Source organism: Herpailurus yagouaroundi, unplaced genomic scaffold (assembly GCF_014898765.1).
Source record: "Herpailurus yagouaroundi ecotype Mexico unplaced genomic scaffold, PumYag 182, whole genome shotgun sequence".
Lineage (NCBI taxonomy): Eukaryota > Metazoa > Chordata > Mammalia > Carnivora > Felidae > Herpailurus > Herpailurus yagouaroundi.
Window position 1 is genome coordinate 7,561,923 of NW_024412413.1, and position 18,255 is coordinate 7,580,177.

An 18,255-nucleotide genomic window follows, 5' to 3' on the forward strand; every position below is an offset into this window, starting at 1 on the left:
TCTACTGTCCGCTCAGAGCCTGCTTCTTTGGGTCCTCTGTCCCTGTCTCTCTCTGCCCCTCCCCCACTCCCAAGCTCTCTCAAAAATACATAAACATTATATGCGCATATGTAATTTCTATCCCTGTCCTTCCTCCCCATTCCTCTACCTCCTAACAAATTTAGTTTCTTATTTATCCTTCTAGTGCCCTGTGCTTCTGAGACCCTGGGCAGTGAGGGTGAGGTGGGCCTCGCATTCAGGTTGCCTCAAGTTGACCTGGGATTTGCAGGCTGGAGCTGACTGAACCGCTCCCTGGCCTAAGAACTCTCTGGTGTGCTAGACTGGCTTACCACAAAGGTGCAGTGGGTGGGTGCCCACAGAGCATGATTCCAGAGGCAACAGGAAACGCCCTGTGTCGCAAAAATACCCACCTGATAAGTGACATTCCGTCCTCGGACATTTGTCCCTATGAACTCTCTGCAGAACCCTTCCAATGTACAGATGTGCTAAGCATCTAAGACCATAAGTGAGTACTTGCTGCATACCTGGCACCAGCCAAGACTTTGTGAGAGATTCAAAGTTAAGTCAGAAACCCGGCCGGGCAGGTCCCCGCCCTTAGGGAATTTTCATGCCACTGCAAGTCAGTCCAGGTGGCACCCCTACTCCAGGGGGCCCAGTTGGCAGTGTCACCTGTGCTCTCACAGAGGCCACATCAGCAGGTTGCTGGGTCAAGAGGCTGGAGAGGGTAGAGATGGGGAAAGGGGAGGCCGCATAGAAACCCGGAGACATTTGGAAGGGGCCGCATGGCAGGCGTGTTGGGATTGTCTGCACTTCTTGGGTTTCCTGGCTCAGAGGGTCTGATGCCTACTAGAGATGGCTCCCCTGGGAGGGGGTATATGTGGATGCAGTTTCTGGCAAAGCCCTCAAGGGCTTTCTCTAGAGAGGTGCAGAGCCCCTTCACCATCTGCAGGTCCCTGACAGTCACCCCACCTGCCCAGGGCCTCTCTCAGAAGCAGCTTCCTCAGAGGCAGGGAGAAGCCTGCTGGGGCTCCATGGTGGTGGTGGTGGTGCTCACTCTGACCCTTACTCACAGGAGGGAAGACCAGAAACAGACGTGTGTTCAATAACTGGGGGCTGCTCAAGTCAGCTCCGGTCCCTTGATGAATAAAGTGTCGGCCACTGATCATAATACCTAAGTTACATCAGGGCTTGGAGACACGCATGAAATACAATTGAGAGAAAAAGAAAGACGCAGGACAATGAGTGCGCATTGACAACCATGGGACAGCAATCTTTTTTTGAAGCCTCTATCCCAGTTTCACCTCCTCCAGGAAGCCCTCCCTGGATCTGGCACCTGCAATGCCTCCCACCGCAGTGCCTGTCAAACCATCCTGCCCTCTCCCATGTAGGTCTGTATCCGCTGGCAGACTTGGGTTCAAGGGAAGCCACATTTCTTCAGTAACCTTGTTCCCAGGATCTGAGAGTGGGTGCTCAGTGAATGTTTACCAACTTGAGCTAAAGGAGGCCCAGAAGAGAATTTAGGGGAATGTAGAGAATTTAAGAGTTTAGTCCACCAGGCACATTGAAGTCCTGCTTATCTTACGGTCTTTGATTTTCTGAATTCATGGGAGGTCTGGATGCAGGTTCGTGATCTCTCCAGCTTGAGGATGGGTCTGGAGGTTTCCTTTGGGGGCCTGTACTTTGCCATGCCACTTTGGTTTTTCACGGTGCTACCAGGGGTGCTGAGAACCCCAGACCGTCAGCGCTGAAGGGACCTTTGCCAATCACCCAGTTCCCAGTGTTTCTTGTTTTACTGTCTCCTGAGGGTCCTTGGAACCTTTGCTGAATGTCTCTAAGATGTGGACACCAAATGTGCAGCGTTGTCACGGGGAACAGACATGCGGCATCCAGTGTCTGGTGCACAGGTGCTCAATCAAGCTGCTGGTTTCTCTTGCTCATCCGGTCATTTATCAAGCACCTGAGCCCCTATGCACCTTTGGCCCCCTGTTCCTGGTGTCACTCCACACTGCAGTTGACAGCTATCTGGTGAGAGCTTGCTCTTGAACATATGTGGCCCCTCCCATCAGGGTCCCCCTCCATCCCTTGCAACACACACAACCCAAGAGATTTGAGAAAGTACCTCCCATCCCAGAAGATATGGACTTCCCCGAATTGAGAATTCCCAATCTAATATACTCTCTCCTTTTAAAGATGAGAAATCTGGGTCCCAAGGAGTCCAGGCTGCAGTCAGAATCATATTCCAAAGCAATGGCATGCCTCCTCGCTATTCTGGAAAAGCCACACCCAGAAAGGGCACAGAGCCGACCCTCCGGAATTCAGGACAGTGTCCTTGATAAAGGCAGGGAGGTGTGGGTACCTCAGGACCCCCATGCGGAAGGCTGTGAGCAGGCAGGCTGCAGGAGAGCCAGTGAAGGGTGGCTGCTGGGGCCTCTTGTACACAGCACAGCTTGTCCTTGCCAGCCGAGGCGCTGCCTGAGCTGGGGTCAGCTGGGTGGCCCTGTTTACACAGGGACACAGACCTTCTGCCCCTCACCCCTCGGAATTTCTGCCTTTAGGCATGCCCAGCACCAGGCAGCTCTGCTCCAAGTGGACAGAGCAGCCCAGGCCCCTGGGCACAAGCTCCAGGCAGGGAGGAACAGGAGCGACAGAGGTCGAGGACAGAGGTCAAAGTACACACGTTTATTTTCTAGAACAAAGGCTAAAAGAATCAAGTTTCTTTCATTTTATTTTAAGAAGGACAAAAATTGTTATTAAAACATCTACATTATTATCAAGATACTAGACCTTATGAATATTTAATATTAAAGTGTGGTATTCTTAAATTTTTAATACACAGACATTTTAAAAGGACCATTAAATTGATTACTGCCCAGCTGAGAAATGCAGCGTCCCTCCTTCGCCCTACTCCAAAGGGATACTCACATTGGGGGCGCCTGCCCCCCCCCCATCACTATGTTTAAAGTATTGTCCCTGCCTGCTGGCAGTAGGCACGGGCCCCTGATTCACCTCTCCAAGCCTCCCAGTCAGGGTCATGACTGAAATAATCACCCTCATCCTTCAAAGTGTACTCCTGTCCCCAGGTCCCCCACCTCTGGCCCTCTTCCCAACCCTGTGGGGGATCCAGCTTTGGCCAGGCCAGGGAGCCCCAGATCCCAGGGGACCCTGGATGGCTAACATGTTGAAGAAAAATCTGGACACTAATCCTATTCTTCTGGGCAGGAGACAAACACCAATCATTTTCTTTCCTGGAGCACCACTGCTCTCTCCCGGCAAGGCTGGAGTGGTCTGGAAACTGGGCCCAGGCGAGGCCACTCCTGCCCTTGCTGAGAAATCACCTCCAACCCATGGCTCCAAGTCCCCGAATCTGAAAAATCCCTCTTAATTACACACCAGGATGGCTGCATTTTCTGGCCAAATTCTTTATCTTTAGCCCTCATTAGAAGTGATTCCTTGGATACCACACACATATATAATATTATATAGAGCGATATATTTAATACCTGTGTATATATGCATCACGGGGGCGACATATATACACACTAAAAACGAGGCTGGTGACGACAGACTGCAACACCACGGATCAGGGAAAACAAGTGTCATCGACATTCACAGCCACGGCCCCCACCTCGGGTGTGGTCTCTCCTCCCCTCCAGCCACGCCACCAGCACGAATCTGCTGGCCTGCTGGGGGAAGGGGGCAGGGAGAAGAAAGGATGCATGCCACGATTACTGGGAAAGGCTGGGCAGTGACAGCAGGAGGAACAAGGTTCTCTGCGTCTGGGGTGCCCATAATCACATCATTGCTCACTATCGATCCTTGCTTGAGGAGAAATGAGGGGGATTCCATTTTCTTTTTCTCACCCCCCACCCCTGACTCCAGCTGTGGTCCCTGGTTCCTTCCGGGGGGCCCCACTTCTTGTGCCAACAGTGTGGGGCGTTCTGGAATGTCTCAGGAACCAGGGGAGGCCGGGTCTGCCCACAGCGGGTGGGATGGAGAGGAGGGGGTGCACGCAGACAGGTCAGACGAGAGGCATGGGAAAGGGCTTGGTGGCTGGAGGTAGGGGCCAGGGGTCAGCTGAGGTCCCAGGCAGCTGGCAGGGCCGGGAATCAGGGAGGGCTGGGACAGACAGGCGTGACTGTATTCTGGGTCTGGGGAGAAAGGGACGAGGGCCATGTTGGGTCCTCAAGAAAGAGGAGCTGTGTCCCATCCTAAAGTGACCCATGGTGCTCAGCGATCCTAGAGTGGCCCATGGCATTCATCTCCCTTCTCTCCACGTTCCCTGACCCCCACCCTTCCCCTTCTTCCCAGTGCATCATGCAGGAGCTGAGCCCATGGTGCCCTGCCTGTTACCACCGCCCTGAGTTGGCGTGGGAAGCAACTTGCTGCTACACTTGCTACGACCATCCTCTGGAGGGGACCGTCCCTCTACAGGGTGCTGCCATGACCAATCCCCTGAGCCTCCCTTCTTCAGCCAACAAGTTCCACTGCCTGGAGCCCCCGTGGCACACTGATTCAGAGACTGTCATATCCCTGCCAAGAGCCTGGAGGCTCCAGCAGACAACTGGCCCTGAGCCTTTTGACTAGTTTGCCTCTGGCTTTACCTTGTGCCGTGGGCGGGAGACCCTGAGCAGATCACCCCTCCCTTCCAGGCCTTAGTCTTCCTATCTGCAATAGGGGGGGCTTGAGCTGAGTCATCTCTGAGGACTCTTAGGACCTAAAGTCTACATTTGGTGGCTCACAAGGGAGGAGGGCTGGGCTGGTGGCCGGACTGGAGAGGCTCTAGAGATCATCTAGCCCAGCCCCTCCCACTCTTCCAACCAAAGGGGAAACTGAGGCCCCAGAGGGCAAGCGACCAGTATTGTGTTCCCAGCTCCACCCTGGGGCTGCATTTTAAAGCTAATTGGGGCCCGCCAGCCCTCTGTTGTGTACTGATCTGCCCCCAGGGAGGTGGGGATGAGGTGAGGGTGGGGCAGGGAAAAGGACCCTCCTGCTGCAGATTCAAGTGGGGACCCCAGGCTCCCCAGCCCTGAGCTTTGGGCCCCCTTTAGGAGCAGACAGAAGTTAAAGCTGTAGGCTGAAGCTGGAGGGGTCAGCCAAGCCCCTCCCTCCCCAACCAGGAGAGCGGGGGCTGGGGGTATCTGCCCAGGGTGTTCCAGCAGGACGAGGACCCTGGGACCGCTTAGGGCTACAGCACACACACCTGGGTATGCACACAGGTGGTGGGGGCAGAGAGGACGGAGGACAGACGGGGCCCCAGGGGGCCGGGGGCTGCCTGACGAGGGCGGCCCCCCGCCCCCAGCCCTGGCCTGCCTTGGCCCTCCTATCAGGACCTCTGTCCCCACCCCCGCCCCCTGACCCTAGGACTTCACCCGAGGCCCACAAATGGCCCTATTCCCCAGTGACAGTGGCAGCAGCAGGGGCTTCTGGGGCGGCACCGGCGGTGTTCCCATCCTCTTGCAGCAGGAAGTTGTATTTGCCAAAGTCGTCATCCCGCGGGCACAGAAGCATATCCTTGCGGGCCTTGGCCAGCTTCTGCTTCAGCACCTCACGCCGGTCCAGCCACTCGGTGAGCTCCTCCTGCCCGTGCGCGCAGCGGCACTTGTCCCCATCTGGGCAGGCCTTGCCCTTCTGGAGCCTGCGGGCAGGCAGCAGGAGGCTCACTGCCTAAGCCCGAGCCCTGTCCATCACGGGCTGCGGACCTCGGGCCGGCGGCTCAACCTCCCCTCGCAAGACAAGCCTTCCCCTGGGCAGCCTCGGTCCTGGTGAAAGTTGGCACGTCCTAGCCTCCTCGAGGATCTGCCTCAGGGCTGCAGGCAGGGGTCTGGCAGTTCTGAGCCCACCCCGTCCCTCCCCACCCTGCTCCCGCTCCCCCTGCTCCTCACATCCAGGAGCAGCTGTTTCAGGACAACACCCTCTGCGCTCTATCTCCAGACCCCAGGCTCATCTCAGGCCCACCCTGCAGCCTGCCAGGCTCCTCCAGGCCCGCCATGCCCGCCCCACGGGTCCCGCCCTCCCTGGAGCACCTGTCACAGAGCCGGAACTCGCCCATGGGGAAGCGGTAGGCCCAGCCACTGGCGTCGCTGTCGGATGTGAAGACCTTCTCCTTGTGCTTCTCAGACTGGATGTGCTGCTGCCACTGCTTCTTGCTGTTGCTGTTTTTGCCGCAGAGCCAGCAGTGGTAGCCCATCTGGGGGCACAACGGCCGTGGGTGCCCGTTCCTCGCACCTCCGCCTGGACCGCTCTCCCACCCCATGCCCTCCCAGGTCTGGCTCAGACCCGGGCCCGCGCACGCGTGAGGGGGTTACCATGATGTCGGCGTAGTCTGTGGGCATCTGGATCTGCTTCTCCCCTTCCCGAGAACTGATTGGGGTCCCTTCCCCTGGTTTCCCTGGGTTGTGTTTCTTTAGCCACATGTCATAGGTCTGTTGCATGTCCAGGACTGGTGGGCAATGGAGGCCAGAGTGCTTGGTGAGAGGGGATTCTTCATCCGTTCTGCCCCACGACACCCCCTGGACTTGGGAGCTGGGGGCATCCCAGGCCTTGCGGTTGGGCGGGCACGGTCGGGGGCGGGGGGCAGGAGGAGGGCCTGGGTGGTGGCAAAGGGAGAGACAGCAGGTGCTCTTGGGCCGACTGATGACTCGGGGTGTCTGGCAGTGAGGGGACACTGGGCCAGGCCCCCACCCTGCCCAGTCTTCCCACTCACTCTTGTTCTCCTTCATGAATGTCCACATGTCCCTCTCCTCCGGGCTGTGTGCGAAGGAGCAGTTCCCCACGTACTGGCACTTGCGGCCGTTCTGCGCGTGGATGCAGAGCTGCCGGGTGGGCGCGGGGAGAGCCTGCTGAGCTCCCCTGGATTGTGTTACAGCCCCAGCCGGCAGGCAAGCCCTCGGAAGGCCCCTCAGCCCCCACGTCTGAGTTCCCACCACCACCCTGCACCCCACTCCTGGCGCTCACATCGTATTGCTGTGGGAAGTTGCGAATGGATGGCAGCGGCCTCACCGACACCCATTTCCTCTTGGCCTTTGACATCACCAGAAGGACCCGCCGCTCCTTGGTCCAGCTGTAGGGCAGAGCAGGGTGGGGGGGAGGGGGGGAGATGGTTGGGAGAGCTCAGGGCAGAGCCTCGGGCTGTGTGAACTCCACAGAGAGCCCCGGCCTCCTAACTCCCGACTCACGGCGCTTGGGTGGGCTCCCCACCCCCCACCCCAGCCCCCGAGTGTCGCCTGGCTCACCAGTGCCGGGCCTTGGCACTGCAGTACTTGAGGTCTTTGTCAGGCTCCACCACTTGCCCATTCCTCCAGCACTGGCCACACACAAACTTCATCTGCAGGTCGAAGGTGCTGGGCCCATGTGTCCGAGGGGCACCCTGTTGGGGAAAGGGGCTGGTGAATCCACAGGCACCAGGGCTGAGGCCTGGGGTCTGTCATGCAGGTGGCCTCCAACCGTGTTCGAGCCACCTAGAGCCTTAGAATGAGCCAGTCCACTACCAGAGGGGAGTTACCTCCCCACCCCATGGCTCATGGCCTCTCAGTGTGGGAGCCAGGCCTGGGACGGGGCTCCAGATTCCTGACTGAACATTCTGCCTTATCCAGCTAGTCCCCGTGGGTCTGCTCTTTGCAGCTGCTGGCATTTTCCTGAGCATGGCATGCTTTTGCACATGATGTTCCCTCTGCCTGGAATGCCCTTCCTTTTTGCTTCAGGCTTATTCTGGAAACTTTCAAACCTCAGCTCAACCACCACACCTTCCCTGGAGCTCTGCTAAGTGGCAGCCGCCCATCCTAGGGGCTCCCACAGAACCCGAGCTACCTCATGTTGATCAACTTATCTAGTTACAAGGGCCGGGCCTGTGGACAGCAGGGCCCAGGTGGGAAGTCACTTGCACAGGAGCCTGCCGTGGAACAGACTTCTGGGCAGCCTTGGATTCCCTCCGGCCCCACCCTGTTCACTCCCCATCCTCTACTCCAGCCCTTCCTTTGCAGACAGGAGGGCCTGGTCTTCTGCACGTCCGGGGTGGGGGTAGGGGGAGAGGTGGGGGAAGTGGCCACCCAACCTTGTCTTCTGCCACTTTGAACCCCCTCACCCAGTTATATTGGCTAACCTATGAGCTTTCCTGTCACCTTGAGCCTCCCTGTCCTCCCTGGAGCCTTAGGTGTAGGGTTACCCCTCCGGGCAGCCTTCACTCCTCTAGGCTGGAGGGCACATGTCCCTTCCCATGGGAGTACTCTGTGTCCCTGGCACTACCTAGCTCAGGGCCTGTTTTTGAGCAGGAAGGGGCTCTGTCCGTGTGTGTGAACTGAACCCTGGCCTGGTGCTGGAACACTCGCAGCCTGGCTCAGCCCCAGGACAACCCACACGTCACCTTGGTAACAAGGTAGAGGCATGTTTGTAGCTGGGGCATGGCCAGTGTCAGAGCGGACAGTAGGTTCTCCATGTCACTACTGATTTCTAGGTGTTCCATTGGACTCTTCCAGAAGCCTGAGGGAACTCATTTCACAGGTGGGGTAAGTGGGGACTGCTCTAATGAACAGCCATGCCAGTTCACTGGCCTTCCCTTTCCACAACCGCACAACCTCACCAGCTCCTTGCTGCAGCCCTGGGGGGCAGGTAGGTTCGTTCCCACTTGACTGGATAGAAGCAGAGGCTCAGAGAGGTTACTAATCCCCCCACGGGTAAGTGGCTTGAGGACAGGGACCTGGCAAGAGGCGGGTGCTCATGCTTCTTTGTGGGATGGCGCCGCTATGGCACCATGGGCACTGGGCCTCAGCAGTTCCCACCCTGGCATCTCATTCTCGGCCTCACAGTGCTACTGGCCCTGCCCTCTGATGGCAGCCAAGCCAAGATCCCTCATGCCCTGGTCACGGCCAGGACTGGCACAGAAGCCCTGTTCCTGAGCCAGGCCCAAGGGTGGTATCCGGGGTGGGCCTTGGCAGCAAGAGTGGGTTGAAGTCAGTCATGGCACCTTTGGGCAGCTGGGCCTGCCCCCATCTCTGGGGACCGTTGCAGCAGCCCTGAGTAGGAAGAACGGGTAGAGGTGGTAAGGACTCCGAGTTCTCTTAGAAGATAACACTGCAGATCCAACCTAAGCCCCTCACTGTTTTCCAGCCGGGATCCTGGCCAGGAGCAAAAAATAAACCACATGGCAGGGAGGGGGAGAGGGAGGGGAAAAGAGGATTGCACAGGAAGGGGCGGAGGAGGGAAACAGCCAAGAAGATGAGAGAGAAAGAAAGAAAAAGGAACAGAAAGAAGGACTAGGGAGAGAGAGGAGGGAAGTCCCAAGGGGGCCAGGCAGCCCCGTCGACCAGCCTGCCCTGCTCCCTGGCTCACTGCCACACCCATGCTGGCCTCAGGAGGGGCTAGGGGCCCGGCCTTCTCCCAAGCTGACCAGTAGGTATGCCTGGCCTGGGGAGGGGGTCCTCTTGGATGGCACAGGGGCTTCAGCTCACGCTATCTCTTGGGCCTGAGATCACCCCTTCTGTCCCCACTGTCATCTATGGCTATAATGATCCCTCCCTCTTAGGGAAGCATATGAGGATCGGGATGGCACAGGGCCTGGTGCAGAGCAGGGACCCAGCAAGCTATAGCTTGGTCAGCTTCTGTACCCTCACACCTACCCTGGGAGATGGGAGGCAGGATTATGACCCCATTTTATGGGTTAGGAATCCTCAGGGGTGGCAGGAATGGTGCACAATTGTGGGAGGGCAGAGTGAGCTCAGGACAAGATGTCAGAGAACCAGGCATTTACTCCACTAAGTGTGCCCCTGGGTGAGTGTCTAGCATGTTCTAAGACTCAGTTTCCCCATCTGCAAATGCCACAGCTCACTTCCTCAGGAGCAGGATGAGGATCAAAAGAGATGGAAATGACATAATCAGTAGGTGAAAAGTTTGAGGAATACCAGGATATTTACCTGGTCTCAAGGTATCTCCCCAGAATGTACTTATTAATTACAAAGGGGGAAAAATGTAACTTCACAGGAGAGAAACCCATATAGTAGAGGCACCTTCAATCAAGTGATCACCAGTAATGGGACAAATTGAGATGATGTGCTTCCTGATGAGTGAACTGAGAAGAACATCACCTCTGGGGTTTGAGGAACCATCAGATAATCCCAAATGCTTATTTATTTTGAGAGAGAGAGAGAGAGAAAGAGTGGCAGAGAGAGAGGGAGAGAGAGAATCTCAAGTATACTCCAAGCTGTCTGCATACAGCCCAACACGGGACTTGATCTCACGAACTGTGAGATCATGACCTGAGCCGAAATCACGAGTCAGACACTTAACCAACCGAACCACCCGGGTGCCTCCGGCTGGACCTTTTATAAGACAGCCGCTCCTCCAAACCATCAATGTCATGCAATACAAGAAAGACTGGGGGACTGCTCTAGATTAAGAGACCAGACAGCACAACAAACAAATGCAGTGTCACTTGGGGCTTGGGGACAATTCACAAAATCTGAATAAATAGGACATCATAATCTGAATAATTAAACCGATGTTAGTTCTGTGATGCTGATAATTGTACTGCGGTCATTATGTAAGACAGTGTCCTTATTTTTAGGAAATACACACTGAAGTTTTGGGGGATGATGAGGCATCATGGCTACAACTTATTCTCAAGTGATTCAGAAAAAGGTAGGTTATAATTGTAGATAAGTGTCTCTGTGTGGATGTACACACATACCAGGACAAAGTGAGAGTGGAATGTGGTAAAATGGTTCATGTCTGGGGAATCGAGAAATGGGTATACATGAATTCTTTGTACTATTCTTACAAATTTCTGGTAAGTCTGAAATTATGTTCAATTGAAGGAATGGGGAGTGGCCCTCAGGGGCCTGATGCCACCCCCCGCCCAGCGCCGACCCAGGGCCTTACCAAGCTGCTGCTGGCCTTCCCTGCATGGGCCTCCGTCTGCTGCCAGTATTTCTTGGATTCCTGGACAATGTCTTCGTGGGTCATGCCTGTGGAGGGCGGGACCACGTGCAGGCGTCGGTGAAGGGGCTCAGTGAGGAGAAAGGCGGGGCATCTCCAGGTGCCACGCCCAGGCCCCCACCCCCCAAGTGGGCCCTGCCACAGAAAGACGTGGGGTGCGGGGAGAGCACTCATGCTCTCTGGGCCTGTTTGTTCACGTGCAATTGGGAATGGGGGACCTGCTCGAAGCCTTCCCAGGGAGCAGGAGCAGAAAATGCAGCCAAGAGTGGGAAAATGCAAGAGAGAGGCTGGCCCTGCGGCATGGTGTGGGGGCTCTCCTGCCCTCATGCTGCTCCGTCTCTTGGGGCAGCTGCTCAGCACCCTTCCTCGACTTGAGGTAGCACCCCTACCTCGCTCAGTGGGGCCTCAGGCCTCACTCCTGCTTGGCAGCCGCTAGCCCAGTGGCTCTTAGGGCTCCGTGCCTGGCCCAGCCTGGCTCCCTAGCTCATGGCGGGACCCCCGCAGGTCAGCAAAGGGCAGACACTCCCTGGTGGCCCAGACCCTCCCACTCTGACTGTTGACGCCGAGCCCACCTTCTGAGGTACAGCGTGGAGCCTCTTCGTGAAGCATACCCTGCTCCCATCCCTTCCAGTCTCTTTCTCAGACCGATTTCCTTTCAACCTTGTCCTAGGCCTCCTGCTCCATGGTGGCTGCTTGTCACTGGGGCTTACTCTGGATCAGGCACTGTCCCTGACACACACTTGCTGGCTGATGAGTCCCAAATATTCCAGCGCAGACCTCGGTGGTGAACTTCCGGACCTCCACATCCAGCTGCCTGCTCAACATCTCCACTTCCCACACGAGCCCTGCTGTGACCCCCCAAACCTGCTCCCCCTACAGCCTCCCCTTCTGAGAACGTGGCCACTCCGTTCTTCCAGTTAGTCTGGTCAAAAATCTTGCAGTTGCTTGATGCCATCCTTTGTCTCATGCTTCATATCTGGTCCATCGACAACTCCACTGGCTCCACCGTCAACGTATCCCCAGAATCTGATCACTCCTTCCACCCTGCTGCTGTCACCCTGGCCTGAGCCACACCTTCCCTGGGCCCCCTCTGTCCACCCTCACCCCTGTATTCTCTACCCAGTAGCCAGAGCGAGTTTTTAAAAATACTGATCAGACGCTATCTACCCACTTAAACACTCCAGACTCTGCATATCCTATCTAGAACAATCCTAACTCTGTGTACGGCCTAGAGACTTGTACACACGTGGGTCCTTACCTACCTCTCAGGCCCTCCTCCCCCCATATGCCCAGCCACTCGGCTGTCACAGACAGCCTTTCTGTACCAAGCTTGCTCCGGCCTCAGGGCCTCCAGCTTTGCCATTCCCTCTGCCAGGCATGCTCCCCTTACCCTTCCTTGCTCAAATACCACTCTCTTCAGAGAGGCTTTCCCTGACCTTCTTATCCCAAATGCCCCAGGCTGAGTCCCTCCCCATCCCATTGCTCTGCCTTACTTTCTTCACAGCACTGAGCACATCTGAAATTACATAACCCTATTTCATCAACTCTAAGAAGACATCAATTGTTAGATGCACCATTATTTTATGTTACACCCCCCCAAATGCTAATTAGATTACCACATGCAGTGGGGGATGGGGGGGGGGTATGTGCACCCTCGAACAGATGGAATACGGGATTTATTACCTACTTGTTGCACTGCCTGCCTTGCCCCCGCTTACAGATATCAGATGTTCTCTGAGAGCAAGGACCTCGGGTAGTCTTGCTCGGTCCCTGACACAGAGCAGGTGCACTCGTCATCCTATTAGATGAATGAGTGAGGGAGTGATATCTTTTCATCTCCTCAGCTCTGAGGTGGAGATTAGGATCACCAGTTCACGGATGAGCAAACGGAGGCTCAGTGAGGGGGAAGTGACCTTGCTGATGACCAATCAGGCAGCCCGGCTCTGCCCCCTCTCCTTTTTCCATATGTGTTTCCCCCAGCACGGCTTGGATAGGGATCAACTCAGGACCCTCCAAGCCTGGAAGCTCCCGGAGAGCAAAGCTTTGTGTCCTCTGTGATGTCTGGGGAGCACTGGCTCCTGCAGAGGCACCCCTTCCCCCGCTAACTGCCCCTCCTGAACTCGAGTCCCCCTCTGCCACCTGCCACGGGCTGGCCCATCCACCCTCAGCCAATTGTCGCCGCCCTCTGCCCGCCCCTGCCCAGCCCCCTCACCAGAGTACTGCTGCAGCAGCCAGACTTTGAGCTCGATGAAGCTGTGGGCGAAGTGGCAGCTGTCCTCCCGCAGGCAGCCGTAGCGCACCTCATGGCGGCACACGTCGAACTGGAAGTGCTCCTGGAACTGGCGGATCTTGGAGTACTTGAGGGAGGTGGAGCGGACGATGTGCACCAGGCACCTGGCGGGCACGGGGGCGGAAGGCACAATGCAGTCTGCAGCCCCAACAACCCCTACCCCCACTGCCACTATTCTGGACAGGGCCAGTCTCCCCAGTGCCGGGCAAGCCTGCGGGGAGAGGTTTCTCCCTGGGTGTTCCTGCCCTATTAACCACTTCTAGAACACGACACCACAATAGGCAAGACATGGGGATCCTACACTCGGCTGTATGCTTCTCCCCTGGCCTCAAGGCAGGGCCAGCTCAAAGGTGGAGCTGCCAGCAGGAGGGCACAGATGTCACCTGCTATGAGGCTGGGAGAAGGGAGGGCCCGTGGATGGGGGAAGGGGCAGGTTCCCCAGCTCAGTGCTCCAGAGCCACTCCTGCGGCCAGGGGAACGATCATTGAGCATCTCCTCTGGGACAGGAATTTTAATTACGCTCACAGCAACCCTAGCAACTTTACAGACAGGGAAACCAAGGGTTGCACGCAGGGCATAAAACAGGCATTGATCGGGCTGGGATCTGAACCCAGGTTTATCTGACCCCAGGGCCTGGACTTTATCATCCATGCTGGGGCAGAGCCAAGGGAAGTCAGAGGGAGCAAAGGTTGGGTGTCAGACCTGACTCAGCCCCTCCCACTCACTGTCCAAGGCCAATGTCACGACAGTGGAGGGCACCAGATGGGAGTCGGAGATGTGGCCTCCCACGTGCCTGTTGCGTGAGCTACTCCCAAGCCTCATCAGTACAACAGAGACTGTGTCTCCTCCCTCATAAGACAGAGGAGACCATTCAAATACCCAAGAGAATGCCTGGAATATAGATCTCAATAAATGGGGTTTCGTCCTTTCCAGATGGATGCTGGATTCTGCCCCTTGCCTTGACGCCCTAAGTCAACCCTCTGGCCTCAGCTGCTCCCCAGGCACCTGAACTACCCCAAGCCTCTGTGTGCCCCTGCTCCCAGGCCCGGGCAGTGAGTCCCACTCACTTGTTGTTGTGGAAGCTGTGCTTGGCAGCCAGGTTGGAACAGACAGACGGGGAGTCCTTGGTGCCTTTGCTGATGATCCGGGGCTTACTGTCAAAGCAGATCTGTCCGGGGAGAGGGTGGGCTGGGACCTGGCATGGGCGCCCGGGGAGGGACAGACTGGGTCCCTGCAAGCCCTGCCCTGAGTCAGGGGAGTGAGAAAGGGAACCCCAGGATCTGTGGCCCCTATCTCTCTGGCTCTAGCTCACAGCCTGGACTGTGGCTCTCTCTGGTCCCCCCACCCCAAATGCCTGGGGTGGGGGGGTGTAACTCCAATTCTCTGAGCCCAAGTTTCCTCAACTGTAAACGGGTAACCATGCCTGCTGTCCCATGGGTTCACTGTGAAGCTCAGAAAGGACATAACAGAATGGCGAGTGCTTTGAGAGCACATGCAGCTGCCAGCTGGGAGCGGTGATTCCAGGCTGACTGCTCTGAAGGGAGCAGCTGGTCCACCTGCTCTAAGAGCTGGGGGGAAGGGCCGGCCATGCAAAGGGTCGGGGTTGGGCTGAGCTGCACCAGCAGCCTGGATCCGGAGCTCTCACTCCACGGACGTGGGCCTGACACTGTCACTGCCCTCATCATGCTCTGATCGGGCGGGGGGAAGCAGGGGGCCAGCAGGGTCATCTGGGGCAACTCAGGGGAAGGAACTAACAACAACTTGGTGGCGCTGTTGGGATCAGAGTGGAGCCTCGGAGGGTCTGAGATGCAGAAATTACAGGGAGGGTATTCCCAGGACAGGGGGCAGCCTGGACACAGGCAGGGGAGTGGGCAGGAAGCTGTAATGGGCATTGGAGTCAGCACAGTGAGACAAGGAGGTGTGGGAAAGATGAGTACTGAAAGCCCCCGGCGCCGAGCCTGGCCTTTGATGGTCAGAAGGAAAGAGGGGGTATGATTATCTCTCTTTCTGGGCTCAGTTTCAGCCTCCCCCAAATGAAGGGGCTGGATAGGATCTGGGCTTTAGCATGCTAGGGTCCAATGGACCTTTCTGACAGTCCAAGGACCTACTGATTCTAAAGTCAGGCCTCCCAAACCCACGGTTCCAAGATGGACATTTTATAATGGAGTGCACTGGGGAGCCCCTCCCCCAGCCCCATGTGCGCCATTGACCGTGGAAGTGGCAGGCGAGTGGGCAGATACCTCACAGAGGAAAGTGAAGATGCCCTGGTGCTCCTTAAGGAGCTTGGCGATGGTGAGGCTGCCACGCTTGACGCCCCCCAGCGGGTCAAAGAGCAGGTCACGGTTGAGGGTGCCCTTCCGCTCCTCTGTCCACACGTCGATCTCCTCCTGATGGTAGGCGAAGGTGCAGTTATCCCCGTACTTACAGTCCTGCTTGTTAATCATGTCTGCAAAGAGGCAACAGGACACACGTTCTGCCAGGCGGGACAGCAGCCCGCAGAGCTCCTGGGACCGCCACTGCGGCAGGCCGGGCCCAGGTTCATCTCCGCCACGGAGGGGGTGGGGGGGTTGGCCTGCTCATCACAGGACTGGGGAGGGGTCCGGCAGTAGAGCTGGGGGAAGCCCTTCTCAGGCCAGGTCCCTTCTTTGCCCTGCACCTGTGTTGGGGGGAGGACCTGTTTTTCCATCTACAAAGCATGCAGTTACCCCACCCCACCACCTCACAAAGCAGCCTTATGTGGGTCGGGCAGGATGAAAGGTAGGATAAAGGGCTTTGGAGAGGAATACAAGCCTCTACATAAACAGGAGGGGTGTTTCTCTTACTATTCACCAGGAAAATACCATTGGTTAAGGGCCTAGGCAGATTGGGCTGGGATTCCCTGGGATTCCTCAGCTGTCGGTCCCATAAACAGAGAACTGGGTTGTTGTGAGGGTTAAGTGAAATAATAAATAAAACCCCTGGGGACCAGGAGGGCCTGGCGGGCTCAGGCGGTAGAGCGTGCGACTCTTGATCTTGGGGTTGTGAGCCCAAGCCCCACGTTGGGTGTGGAGCCTACTTTACAACAAAAAACAAAAATCCGAAAAACTCCTGGGGACCAGGGAGCTGGGAGGGCAGCAGGCTCACAACCCAGAGCCCTGCCATTTCCTGGGGGCAGGAACTGCTTTTCTTCCTTCCTCTCCCCTGCTCACGCTCTTTCTAAGTCTGCGCTGCCCCATCCTGCTGCCAGGCTGCAGACACACGAGGACAAGTGAGCCGGTGCACAGACGATCACCACTGGCTGCTCTGTGCTGGAACCAGTCCTGCACCCCTTGGGGAGCCCTGCAGCAGGGAGTGGCTTCCTAAGATCTAGGTGCCGCTTGACCAAGTTCAAAGGAGTGTGCAAAGGAGTCAGGATTCAGTGTATTTGGGGGGTGGTTAGGGCAGAGGGGGGGACTTGTAAGGCTCACAGAATTTGGACTTCACCCACACTGGCCAGGGGACAGCTGAGGCCTTTGAGCCCAGGAGTGACATGTCCTCAAGATCCTGCTGGGAGGACAGCGAGCTGGTCCAGAAAGCCTGGGGCTACTGCCATGAGCTGGGTGGGGGGACAAAGGCAGAGCCTCCCAAAGTCTCAGTTTCCTCACGTGGAGTTGTGAGGAGTGTGACGGTGCGTACAGAAGGGTGGCACGATAAAGTGCTTTACAAGGTCATGACTGTTCATGCAGTGCCACGTAGACTGTGCCAAGACACTTGGTCGGGAAACAGAAGACCCCAAATAAGGTATGTGACAAACGTCCGTCAAATACTGGCCAAATCCACATGAGCCAGAAGTGAGGGAAATGACCACATAAGCAGCTTTAAAAGCTACTATTGTCCACTCTATGTTAACTGACTAGCATGTAAATAAAAACCTAAAAGTGATACTGAAAAAAAAAATAAAATAAATAGGGGCACCTGGGTGGCTCAGTCGGTTAAGAGTCCGACTTCAGCTCAGGTCATCATCTCACGGTTCGTGGGTTCAAGCCCTGCATCGGGCTCTGTGCCGACAGCTCGGAGCCTGGAGCCTGCTTTGTATTCTGTATCTTCCTCTTTCTCTGCCCCTCCCCTGCTTGTGCTCGCTCTCTCTCTCTCTCTCTCTCTCTCTCTCTCTCTCTCACAAATAAATAAATAAACTTAAAATAAATAACCAAATAAATAAAAGCTATTATTCATCAAGCCCTTTACTATGTGCCAGTCTTAGATGCTTTATGTGGATTCTCTCCACATCTTTCCAACAGCCTTTGCGACCCTGCAGTGACAACCACCACTCTCTGTGAACTGCTTGACCCTCCCACTCAGTAGGGGCTCCAGCTGGAACGGAACATCCCGAATATTCCCACCAGTCTGTGGAGCTGTCGGGGTGGGGAGCTAGATGCTCACTCTGGTGTGGGATTCATCCTTGGTGAATGGCCACCCGTCTACCCGTGATGAGGGGCAGAGCCCAGGTGGGCGTGAGAGGAGCAAGGCCCCGGCTGTGCCGCCCACCCCTGCCGCAGCCCACCTACCTTTGCACAGGTAGTAGGAGCCCACAAAGCTGGTCTTGGTGGGCCGGGGCCGGATCCGCTTCCAGGTCTGGTCCTCGGAGCTGCGGAGCCGGCCAAGCAGGATATCACGCTTGCACTTGTGCTCGAGGCCCTCCCGGTAGGTATAGTCACCCGCCCTCGGGCCTGTGGGTACATGTGGACAGAGACGAACTTCAGATGTAGAAATGAAGGGTGACAGTGGATGGGCCCAAGCCATGGGAATTGGACTCCTGCCTAAAAACACACCTCCTTCACCTGGGCTTCCTGCCAATTCCTGCCACACTCTAACTGGCCACACGTTCCCTGGAGGCAGGTTGAGGGGAGGCCCCCTCCAAAGCACCCTTTCTAAGGCACCCAGCCCCCTTCCTGACCCTCCAGTGAGCCAGACATTTTGTGTTTCCCTAGAAGGTATCGTGAAGACAGTACCTGGCAGAGAGCAGGTTGGCCCCTTTCTGGTCCTGCCCAGCGTGGCACTGCCCCGATTCACCCTCCCCCGCC

The 18,255-nt window shown here is 56.6% G+C and overlaps 1 protein-coding gene across 1 annotated transcript in view; it reads right to left on the bottom strand.

Moving 5' to 3' along the window:
* Positions 1-2,707: 2,707 nt before the first annotated feature.
* Positions 2,708-18,255, bottom strand: part of ZC3H7B (zinc finger CCCH-type containing 7B) — a 61,421-nt gene continuing 45,873 nt past the window's right edge. The window contains exons 13-23 of the mRNA XM_040490715.1: positions 17,740-17,901; positions 15,457-15,662; positions 14,284-14,384; positions 13,139-13,320; positions 10,870-10,955; positions 7,233-7,366; positions 6,955-7,060; positions 6,704-6,812; positions 6,306-6,439; positions 6,024-6,187; positions 2,708-5,635 (exon numbers count right to left, since the gene is read on the bottom strand). Coding sequence (XP_040346649.1) covers positions 5,389-5,635; positions 6,024-6,187; positions 6,306-6,439; positions 6,704-6,812; positions 6,955-7,060; positions 7,233-7,366; positions 10,870-10,955; positions 13,139-13,320; positions 14,284-14,384; positions 15,457-15,662; positions 17,740-17,901 — 1,631 coding nt within the window. The 3' untranslated portion in view covers positions 2,708-5,388. The remainder of the gene's footprint in view (positions 5,636-6,023; positions 6,188-6,305; positions 6,440-6,703; positions 6,813-6,954; positions 7,061-7,232; positions 7,367-10,869; positions 10,956-13,138; positions 13,321-14,283; positions 14,385-15,456; positions 15,663-17,739; positions 17,902-18,255) is intronic.